A 12,228-nucleotide genomic window follows, 5' to 3' on the forward strand; every position below is an offset into this window, starting at 1 on the left:
AGCTGTTAAACTCTGAGGTGCTGCTGCTGTTCTCAAGCATTCACGTCCCAGTACAGTTACCCTAAACCAGTTCAGACAGCATTGCAAGCTTTATCTGCTAACGCTGTGCCTTATGAAAAAAAAATTATGAAGTGGCATGGTATTACTAAAGTGGTAGTTTACTAAATAGCAAAGGGTATGATCCCCGTCTCAACAGTAGAGCAAGAGGGCTGATTAAAAGCTGATTAGAACTCTTGACCCATGATACCAACTGCCCAGTCATGATTTCTTTGCACAAGAAGCTCTGCCTAATGCACATTTAAATCTGACAGACCCTTTCCAACCAACTCGTGAGAGTACAACATTTTGACGACGATATATGGTCAAGTAGCATCTAAGCCATATTTGAGCGTGACTATCCATTTTATTGAAGATTGGGAGATTAAAATCGCGTGACTGCAGACGAGCTATTTCCCAGAAAACCACACTGGGAGCACAGAGCCGAAGCCTTTACACTGTTCTTCAAAGTACTTTATTACAGACACTGCATGTCTGTAAATGAATAAAGTAATTGTTCATGTACGTCTATCTTTATTTTGATAAATGTCTTGTTTAGCTTTGCTTTATAACACAATTTTTTTCAATGTACAATTATGGGGAAAAGTTAAGACACCCAATGAAAATCTTTGTCTTAAACATATTTAAACAAGGACATTTGATTTTCATTTGAATATTGAGAGATGAGGCTGAGATAAAACATAAAACTGAATGTTCTGTTTATAAAATGTTCATAAAACATTTTTTTCACAGAAAAATAATTTTTCAGCTAAAATATATCAGAATATGATTTATTTTGTCCATATCGCCCAGCCCTACTGGATGGACAGAGTAAAAACAAACAAACAAACAAACAAACATTCTCCCGCTCTTTTGTCATTTTATGGTAACTTGCCTAGTATAAAAATGACCACAGTTATTTTATTTAACAAAAAACAAAATACCTAAAAAGAAACCAGTTTGAACATCTCAGGTAAGAAGTTATTTGTCACTGCAGTCATTGGGTTATTTCAAGGAAAAAGAGCTACAAATCATGCTCTGTTCTTGAGGATAATATTGTATACAAAATTAGGTGTAAGATTTAGTTTAGATGATTTAGAATATGGTAATATTGATGGTAAATATAGGGTATTAATACGTACTTATGTTATGTTATGTTGTGTCCATTTTAATTCTATACAGTTTACATACAGCAGGTAGGTGTCGCAGTCACACAGCTACAGGGGCCTGGAGGTTGTGGGTTCGATTCCTGCTCCGGGTGACTGTCTGTGAGGAGTTGGTGTGTTCTCCCCGTGTCCCCGTGGGTTTCCTCCGGGTGCTCCGGTTTCCTCCCACAGTCCAAAAACACACGTTGCAGGTGGATTGGCGACTCAAAAGTGTCTGTAGGTGTGAGTGTGTGAGTGAATGTGTGTGTCTGTGTTGCCCTGTGAAGGACTGGCGCCCCCTCCAGGGTGTATTCCCACCTTGTGCCCAATGATTCCAGGTAGGCTCTGGACCCACTGCAACCCTGAATTGGATAAGCGGTTACAGATAATGAATGAATGAATGAATGAGTTTACATACAATGACAAAAGAGTGGGAGAACATTTGAATTTGAATCACAATTAAACGTTACACAAAAATGATTTATAACTTTTGCACAACATATTCCATTGAGAAATTCTATCAAACGGACAGAGGACAGATGTAATGTTGAGCGACAGAACAGTATATAAGAGTTTATATCTCCACAGAATCAAATAGCAGTCACTGTATAATGCTAGATGTGTAAAACCACTAAATCAGACATAATGCACAACATCTCAACATTTAAAGCCAGCTATGGTAGCCTTAGCCCTTTTCTCTCTGGAAAATGAATTCAGCATTTTCTCCTGGTACTGTAATAACTAGAGGATAAACCTCTGGCATATCCCTGTGTTTACGTAACCTTCTGCTACGCACAACACGCCAGATCAACACAAACCACCAGCTTCAGAACACACAAAGCCAATCAAATTTTTAATAACAGAGTGGGAAAGGAGATTTAACTTGTGAGGAATTCTATTATTACCAGATTAACTCTTTAATCCCAGATAATAATACAAACAATAACTGGCACAGGACTTATGTAATAAATGTATTATAATTATTTTAGAATTACAATAGATTCCCCCTTTTTATCCCACTTTTCTAATACACTTTATACACTGAACAGCCATTACATTAAAGCCACATCTTTGTTTCTACTTTCTTTGTCAATTTTATCAGTACCTCTTTCCATATGTACTCTTTGCTATTTTACACCTGCAGACAATAGTCCACCTGTTGCTCTGCACACTTTGTAAGCCCTCTTTCACAATATTCTTTAATGATTTGGACCTCCACATGACTACTACAGAGTAGGTAATATTTGTAGTGGATCACAGAAGGGACACTAACATTGTGCTGGTTTTGTTGTTGGTGTGTGTTACGCTTGTAAAAGGAGATCAGACACAGCAGTGCTGCTGGAGTTTTTAAAAAACGGTATCTACTCACTGGCCAATATTAGACAAACCTACCTTGTTGGTTACCCATTTAGATGTTTAGCCAGAGATATTGGCTCATTTGTTGCTGCTGATCTGTTTGTATTAGTCATACTCTGGTCTTTCATCAGTGGACACAGGATGCTGCCCACAGAATGATGAATAACACAAACTTTCAGCCAGGGAAAAGGACCTACACACAATTTACCCAAAACCATGCAGACACCACTTACACATATGGTCCATTTTGAGAGCTAAATATAGTTCAATTTGACTAACTACTCGTTTTGACCCTCGAGGGATTCAGACAGTAAATATTAGTTAGGACCACAATCACATTCATCTTCCTTCAATATTCTGCACATAACGGCCAAATAAAAGAAGAAAAAAAGAAAAGAAAAAGAAAAATAATTCAGAACAGCCTGTACCCCAAAAATTTCCCCTCAAGGCAGTTGTAGTTTTTCAAATGCCTCCCACAATCAAGATACAGTCAGTAGTCAATTTTCAAAGACTTGAATTAAATCCACTGAAACGTTCTAGATTTAATCGTTTTATTTATGACCAGAGTCAGATTTACCTGTGAACCTGCTGCTGCATTGTTGATCAGGTTATTGTTTGGGTTGGCAATCCAAAACGTAGACACAGCTCTAGAGAACACACACATAGAAGATTAAAGTGATAACTCTGAGAATATACAACTATAAAAAGGATCCCTCTCTTTCTTTGACATGTAAACACATTATTTCCATGTTAAAGTTTGGCATCTTTACCATAAATCTCTTTCAATTGTAGCTACAAAGTCTATTTACACTTGTACATTGTAACATTTTCTATGCTAAAATATTTTGTGTATGTTCATGAGAGTTTCATACTTGCACTCTGTGGCTGGTGAAGGAATATAGCCTTTGTGCACTCTGTCTCTGATCTCAGTGCACATGGTGTCATTGCGGTCAGTCGGAAGGATGGTGCCTGGTCTGGTCACTAAGCCCAGGTTGTGGAAGAATGTGTTCCTCTGCTCAGTACCGTCCTCCAGGAAAAAACAGTGCCCCAATGTGTCATGGGCAACAGTGTCCCTTACCTAATTTTAAAAAAAGCACAGCAGCCAAGGTCAAGTACTGTTTATCAACGCTGAACAACTTCTATCCAAATAAATAAATAATTCACTGTATGAATTGAACAACTCATATGTTGCATTTAAAAGGTTGCAATACTATTAATGCTACTATTAATGTTATAATAATTGTTATATATATATGAATCTATATAGAACGAGTCTCACTTCTTGAATTGATTTACTGAAAGATATTCACTATTAGATGATATTCTAATTTACACACACACACACCTCAATAAATTTGAATATCATCAAATACTGAATTTCTTTCAGTAAATCAATTCAAGAAGTGAGACTCGTTTTATATAGATTCACTACAGAGTGATCTATTCTATTTATTTCTTTTAATGTTGAAGATTAGAAGATTATGCCGTACAGCCAATTAAAATGCATAAGTCGTTATCTCAGAAAATTTGAATATTATATAAGACCACTGTAAAAAAAATTTAATACAGAAAAAGTTGGCCTAGTGAAATGTACAGTAAATTCACTCAGTACTTGTTTAGGGCTCCATTTGCAAGAATTACTGCATCAATGTGGCGTGTCATGGAGGCGATCGGCCTGTGGCACTGCTGATGTGTTACGGAAGCTCAGGTTGCTGTGATAGCGGCCTTCAGCTCATCTGCATTGTTGGATCAGGTGTCTCTTATCTTCTTTTTGACAATAGCTGATAGATCCTCTATGAGGTTTAGGTCAGGTGATTTTGCTGGCCAATCAAGCAGTGATACTGTGGTTATTAAACCAGGTATTGGTACTTTTGGCAGTGTGGACAGGTGCCAAGTCCTGCTGCAACATGAAATCTACATCTCCGTAAAGCTTGTCAGCAGAGGGAAGCATGAATCGCTCTAAAATTTCCTGGTAGACGGCTGCGCTGACAGTGGACCAACACCAGCAGATGACATGGCTCCCCAAACCATCACTACTTCCTACTAGATCTCAAGCAGCTTGGATTGTGGAACTTGATTTCCAAATGAAAAATCAAGACTGAAAACAAGACTTTGGACCACTGAGCAACTTTCTGGTCCTTTTTCTGCTTGCCCTAGGTAAGACACTTCTGGCGTTGTCTCAGGGTCATGAGTGGTTGACACAAGGAATGTGACAGTTGTAGCCCATGTCCTGGATATGTATGTGGTGGCTATTGAAGCACTGACTCCAGCAGCAATCCACTGCTTATGAATCTCCCCCAAATTTCTGAATGGCGTTTTCTTGACAATCTTTTCAAGGCTGCAGTTATCCATGTTTTCTACCATACTTTTTCTTTCCACTCAACTTTCCATTAATATGCTTGGACACAGCAGGAGGGTGTCAATGACTGCCTTCTGGATATCTGTCAAGTCAGCAGTCTTCCCTATGGTAGTGTAGCATACTGAACCAGACTAAGGGACCATTTTAAAGGCTTAGGAAAATTTTGCAGGTGTTTTGTGTTAATTATTCTAATTTTCGGAAACAATGACTTTTTCATGTAAGCTATAATCATCAACATTAAAAGAAATAAACATTTGAAATGGATCACTCTGTTTGTAATGCATCTATATATGAGTTTCACTTTTTGAAGTGAATTACTGAAATATAATAAAAGAAATAAATAAAAAAAACCTCACCAGCAAGCCATTGGTGGCGTGGATGGCGACGCAGCGAGAGAAGGAGTGGTGAATGGACAGAGAGTCGAGGTAGGTTGGCTGACTGTATCCCCCTCGCTGGTCTACATCTTCACACAGGTGGAAGTGGATGGGGTAACTGCCCCTGACTGCCTGCTGACCCATGTTCTTTAGCTCCACCTGAGACAAATGTACTGAGGAGAAATTACGCAGGATCTGGAGACAGAGACAGAGAATGTTGAGACACTACCTCTTCCACATGCTTAGTGTTTAGTTAAGGATTTGCAGACAAATGAAAGGAAGATCACTTTGAAGATGTCTCTTTTTGTCCACATCTCAACATCTCAATAGTGCTTATGGTTTCACATCACTGAATTCTGACATGGTAATTTGTTTTTGTAGTTAGGGGCTTAAGCACACAACCTCTCTCCCTTGGCAGGTGCAGACTGTTATTGCAGACATGGTTGGTTTCTTAATGAAAAATTTCTCTTTGTTTTAAAGTATCAATTTCCACAATTGCCAACTCTATATATAATGTCTTTTATGCAGATCTAAATGCAGATGTAAATGTATCAATTATTTCTATTTAAACACTGTCCAGTTACTGCCATTTTCCCTAATATTGCATCACTAGATTACATGTCATTTTGAGCCAAAACATCTGCTGGTCAAACATCCCTCCCCACAGTAGTAATAATGACAATGCAGGCATCTGTCTACTGATGTAAGAGAATTGGGAAAATTTTTTTTTGTAATGTGTAGAGACATTTAGCGCCTTCACAGATCTCAGAGGAAAACATGTGCTAGCCTCCACCCTAATGACCCATATCATAGGAAAGAGTGAGTTACTGGCCAGAACTAGCAGTGACTAAAATGGGGGGGGGGGTGGAATTTGATTTAACTAAAAACCATAAACACATATTTTCCAAATAATCTGACCTTGACATGTCCTCCAAAGGTGTCATGGCTGAAGTACTGGCACCAGTTGTTAGCATAGCAGGAGCGCTCCATCTCTCCCTGGATCAGAATGTTTCTGGAAAGCAGAGCCACCTCCGCCCTCATATCCACTCCATCCACAATCTCACCCATGTGTGTGAACTGTGGCTTCCCTAAGACATACACAACATACACTGATTTTTGGTTTACAGTTTGTGGTTTGTGGGTCACTGCAGTGAGGATTTCATTGAACTCACCCACACAAACATTAGAGAGGTTAGGAACTGATTTGGAACGATCACAATTTATCACAAATTTGTCACATAGAGCTCTATCAAACCAGAGAACACCGTTTCACTGCGCCTCAAACCAAAGCTTGACAGTGAGCAAGGTTCTCTTAAGCTGAAGGTACACATCTGAACTAGGGATGCACCAATTTTGAATTTTTTGGGCAGATGCAATAACCGATAATTAACACCTTGAAGTAGCCAATACAGATAATAACCGATAATTTTATCTTTTTGTAATTAAAGCAAATTCATATGGGATTAAAGCAAAACAAATTCTTGTGTTCATAGGACAAACCTTTTCTTCAGTATTTGTACATTTCTGCACTTTTTAATTTTATCCTTTAAGTTTATTAGATGTAGTTCATTTATACTTTTATCAAAGGTTTAGTGGTGGTTCCACATGAATGGTTTCTAGAGGGGCACTAATTAGTGCAGCACCGGGTTTGTTTTGGAGAGCTAAGGTAAGTGGGGCACAAAGTTCAGCGTGAGCAACCGTGGGAGAGAGTGTGTTTGAGCAAGTGTTTGTAATCAGTAATAAATTCAGATGCTGAGTGACTCTATATCTATTATCATGTGTTTTAAATAAGGGCTCCTTCACTCTGGTGGTTGAGAGTATCTTACCGTCGTTCAGCCTGCTGTGTGTGGGTTAACATTGCTATCTGTGTGCGCGTCGCTCATATTTTAAATTAGTTTTCACCAGTTTCCCAGAAACTGTTCTCTGCAGAAACTGTGAAAAATGGCCACATGGCAGACAATTTACAGGCACAAGCACAAAAAAAGGCACCAAGTTATTGGTCGTAATATCGGCCAAAATTCCAATATCAGACCAATGAAGGAAAACAATAAAAAAAATTTAAAAATGCACATAACGGCAAATAATATACATGCATCACTAATCTGAACATCTGTGGTTACAATGGCTGCACTTTCAAAACAGTATCTCTGAACATTTGCACACATGTGTTAAAGTGAACTAATTAACATACTTTTCCCTTAACCCAAAAAAAAGGGGGGGGGGTATATTAAAGAGAGACAGCTTTTGCCAAACTATTGTTCAAAAAGCAAAGAACTCTTAGCAGAGGAAAGTCTGAGTATCATTTCAGCCCCCAAGTCCAGACTTGGCAAAGTGAGTGACCAGAGTCGAGGAATGTAGAATATTTTAGGTCTGGAAGCAGAACAAATCTCATGGCAGAGTGGCATAAAATGTCTTGGCTGTTGTTAAAACAAGCCACAGGACACGTAAGGACTTTGCACGGTTTTATAAACATAAACATTCAAACTAATCTGTGTACAGGTCAGTGTTGCCTACTGCCAAGTGCCTCTGGTCACAGCAGTTCACATTTCAGACACTCCTCATTGAGATTTACTTTTCTCTTTTAACAAACCAGCAGAACAGTTGAATACACAAGGATTCTCAAGAAAACAAATGTTTCACTTTTATTAAGCGCCAAAACCGTAGTAAACACCATCATTAAGAAATAGAGGAGTAAGTTCACTGACAGGTTGCTGTTACAGAACTACTCTATGGGCAGGGGATCCTTTCAACTCTTGGAAGATGGAGGAGGACTGACTGAGTCACATATACAATGTATGGGTCTATTCAATTATTGCAATTCTAGTTTTTCATGTACAGTTTGTTTGTTTTTTTAACCCCAATGCCTAATGGACTCTGTTTCCACACTATATTCTTATGTATAAGATCTTATATAAGGTCATATAGGTATATTCTAATGGCCAAAATTATTAATGGTAAAAAAACCCATTCCTAGTGTATCACACAAATACATATCCAGACATCAGTACATCCCCCATGTCTTTTCCTGTCCCAAAGGAAGATTCATCCATTTCAGTCAATACAGTATCATGAGAAAAAATCCCTTATCTACTTTGCCAGCAGCTGTGGTTTATTACATTGTTTGACTAAACTGAAAGACTGGTATCCACTTATATATGTCCCTGAGGCTTATACGTTCAAAAGCTGAGAAACAATTCAAACATTCCAGCTGTAAACACAGTGGGGTTTGGGCAGAAGGTAATAAGCAGTAAAAATTAGCAGAAGAAAAAAGGAAAAAAAAAAAAAAAGATGATTTTGTCCTCTCCTAATGCATGGATAAGGCATACACTCGTGATCTTGGAAGGAGAACATTGATGGATATAGAGATAATTCAGATAGATCAGGGGTCCCCAATCCTAGTTCTGAAGATCTACCACCCTCCAATCCTTACTGACCACACCTGGTGTAGGTAATGAAGCATATCATGGGTGTCTGAATTATAGTTTCTATCTGAAAATTCTCTGGCTATAGTCAAACACACCTACGCACTGTTACTATCAACACATTTCCAACAATCTTTATGTGAGATCTATTTATTTATAATAAATAATGCATAAACTCCATATATACAGTCAATCACTTTCGATAGTATTCCAAGTTATATTTCATTCATTTATTCATTGTCCGCTTATCCAATTCAGGGTCGCGGTGGGTCCGGAGCCCACCCGAATCACTGTGCACGAGGCGGGAACAAATCCTGGAGGGGGCGCCAGTCCTTCACAGGGCGACACACACTCACATTCACACCTATGGACACTTTTGAGTCGCCAATCCACCTACCAACACGTGTTTTCGAACCGTGGGAGGAAACAGGAGCACCCGGAGGTGTATAACACAAGTAACACAAATATAACACAAGTTATATTTGAAAGAGTAATAAAATGTAAAAATTGCAGCGCAGGAGGCTACATACACACTAGGACTGAGCAGTATCACATTCTACCATAGTGCTTTACTGTTTCAAAGCATGTGTGTTGTACATAGTAAAACTGACAAGGGTGTGTTTACAAGTTTGTGTGTTGCCGTGTGGTAGTTCTGGTTTGGGCAAAGTTTATTCGTCCTGAAGTAGATTGTGGACCAGGCAGAATGGGATGTGGGGTTAGCTAACAAATCTTCGCTTGCTATTTTATTTTTCTATTTTTCTATTCTTCATATCAGTAGCCAGTAACGTTAGTACTGTTGACATTTATGTCTATCTGGGAGTCAATAAAAAGATGGGTCTGTTTCTGTTGGGGTGCTCACATTTCATTGTATATTATCAAATTGCCCCACCCTAGACCCTATTTGTTACAGCAAACAGATTGTTTTTTGCTGTTGGAGAGTACAGTACAGTTGTACAAGCTGCTATTCATGGTAGTGTGTTAAATTACAAACATCTGACTGCATGAGGAAGAGGCACAAAATACACATATGTTATGCTTTGTCATCCGTTTTTCCATCAGGATAATCTAGATTATTATTATTTGTTGAATTATTTTTTCAATCAGACAGCCTCAATCTCACCTTGTATTAGGACCTGTCTCTTCGTGCAGTGTGGACAGGGCAGCAAGGTGAACTCCTCAGCCTGGTGCATGGAGTAGTCTGTGCTGGCCACGACGATCCGCTCCCCAGGTCTCCAGCTGCTGACGTCATCCTGCAGGGTCAGAACCACCTGGTCCACTGCATCCACCTGGAACCCGGATATGGGGAAACCTTCCAGAGAGATAAAGGAAGGGTTTAGAGGCTCGATTAAACACCATGAATTTTTTGATATGTAGGGACAACGGGACAGAATGGGGGTTAAAAAAAAATGGTGTCACAGTCATAAAATGTGTCATAAATATGTATAACCGAGATAATAATTTCAGATTTTTTTTTTTAGGTTTATGGTGCTTTCATGGTGTTTTTTTTTCCTGTTACAAGTGAATGGATAGTTTTTTTTAAACGATAGAAAAATCAATGTCATGATGATTATGATATTCTGATTGTCTTTGTAATGATGTCATGCAGTCACATGGGTACGTTCATTACACGTCACTTAGGCACAGAGAAAGGTACGGTGGAAATTTGCTCCTAAGGAGGAGTGACTTCGGTCGTGTGGAGGTGGTTTGAATATAAAACATCAATATTCTGTATATATTTTATACATTATCAGAATCTTAGGTAAGTTACATTTTACAACATTTATTTTAAACATTTCTTTTTTATTCTGAATGTTTGAAATTGAGGCGGCACGGTGGCGCAGCAGGTAGTGTCGCAGTCACACAGCTCCAGGGGCCTGGAGGTTGTGGGTTCGATTCCCGCTCCGGGTGACTGTCTGTGAGGAGTGTGGTGGGTTCTCCCTGTGTCCGCGTGGGTTTCCTCCGGGTGCTCCGGTTTCCTCCCACAGTCCAAAAACACACGTTGCAGGTGGATTGGCGACTCGACAGTGTCCGTAGGTGTGAGTGTATGAGTGAATGTGTGTGTGTGTGTTGCCCTGTGAAGGACTGGCGCCCCCTCCAGGACGTATTCCCGCCTTGTGCCCAATGATTCCAGGTAGGCTCTGGACCCACCGCAACCCTAAAATTGGATGGATGGATGTTTGAAATTGTTAGATTTGTACGAAAATAAAATGTTATTAAACATAATTTTAATAAGAAGTTATAAATATTATTAATTTAATATAATTAATAACATATTACTTTGTTCCAATTGTGTGTTCTTGAAATGAATGAAGGTGTTTTTCAGGGCTTTATTTATATTGCCTAGAATATCGTTATCAACAAAACACCCTGAAATACTGTGGTATTATTTTAGGGCCATATCGCCCACCCCTACCGCCACCTACTGTACTGAAATATAAACAGCTTACTGTGTGCATGGTACAGAAAATTGGAATGTTAACAATTTTTGTGAAATTACCTCAAACAAACAAATTGCAGTGGGAAAAAAAGCTGGGTAAAAATGACTGGCGCCTTTTATTTTTTTTATCTCCCCAGGCCTAGTCTGAGCTGGTGCTTCAGCTATTAATATTCCAGATAGATCATAGACAGATCAAATAGAGAAACAGAGAAACAAAACTGACGTGTGAATACCATAAAATATGCATGGCATTGAAACAGCCAACAGTAGATTTTAAACAGAAAGGAACGTGTCCTCAAATTCATAGCATTTCACTGCAGGCTGAAGGGTTATTTAAGAGTCTAAGAGTTGCGTGTGTACTGAGAGTTTGAGGAGGGGCTTCGGAATGTTTGCTGCTACACCTTCACACGCCCATCTGAGTGTGCTGTCCCCCAGGTGGGTGTGCAATAAATAGATTAAAGTTCTTTGAGAAGGCATGCACAAAATAATATCCTGCAGCTGAATGCAGTCATCTAATAAACATCCACAGTACTGTTATAATACAACAATGCCGTGCCATAAACACGCCTCATTTCTGACCACTGAGGCATTCTTGGATGGTTCTTTTGGATGGTGGACAACTCTCAACCTAGTGGCAGCAGTGAAAACGTGGGAAAACTCCAGCCACAACAGTGTCTGATAAACCCAGCAACATACAGGACACGGACACATCAGTACAGAGGATGATCCACCACAAAAGAGCAGTCTTTGGTTTAAAACTGACCATTACAGACAGAGGGAGCAGGGCTAATAAACTGTGCAGCAACCAATAAACGATAAAAACTGCAAAAACACCTGGGAGCATTTCAAATCCACAAAAACAGCGACAGTAGTTGTAATGTGATAGAATATGCCACAAAAGGAACATTCCTAGACCAGCACAGCTATAATTTAAAGCTGAAACAGACCAATGTGGTCAGTGAGGGCACTGTGAACACTGGTCCTGTCACTGCAAGCCGTCACATAGTCAGCCCAACTCCAGTCACGCTAATCACTCGCTGATAATAGCTGCTCACTTGGTCATCTACAAGTCCAAATAGCGAGAATCGGATGCATAGAG

The 12,228-nt window shown here is 39.3% G+C and overlaps 1 protein-coding gene across 1 annotated transcript in view; it reads right to left on the bottom strand.

Moving 5' to 3' along the window:
• The window catches only part of LOC136679101 (cell surface hyaluronidase-like), a 50,007-nt gene that overhangs the window by 20,838 nt on the left and 16,941 nt on the right, over positions 1 to 12,228 (bottom strand). The window contains exons 6-10 of the mRNA XM_066657399.1: positions 9,813 to 10,001; positions 6,189 to 6,358; positions 5,253 to 5,465; positions 3,410 to 3,615; positions 3,115 to 3,184 (exon numbers count right to left, since the gene is read on the bottom strand). Of these exons, the coding sequence (XP_066513496.1) occupies positions 3,115 to 3,184; positions 3,410 to 3,615; positions 5,253 to 5,465; positions 6,189 to 6,358; positions 9,813 to 10,001 (848 nt within the window). The remainder of the gene's footprint in view (positions 1 to 3,114; positions 3,185 to 3,409; positions 3,616 to 5,252; positions 5,466 to 6,188; positions 6,359 to 9,812; positions 10,002 to 12,228) is intronic.

The sequence above is a fragment of the Hoplias malabaricus genome, chromosome Y, assembly GCF_029633855.1.
Source record: "Hoplias malabaricus isolate fHopMal1 chromosome Y, fHopMal1.hap1, whole genome shotgun sequence".
NCBI lineage: Eukaryota > Metazoa > Chordata > Actinopteri > Characiformes > Erythrinidae > Hoplias > Hoplias malabaricus.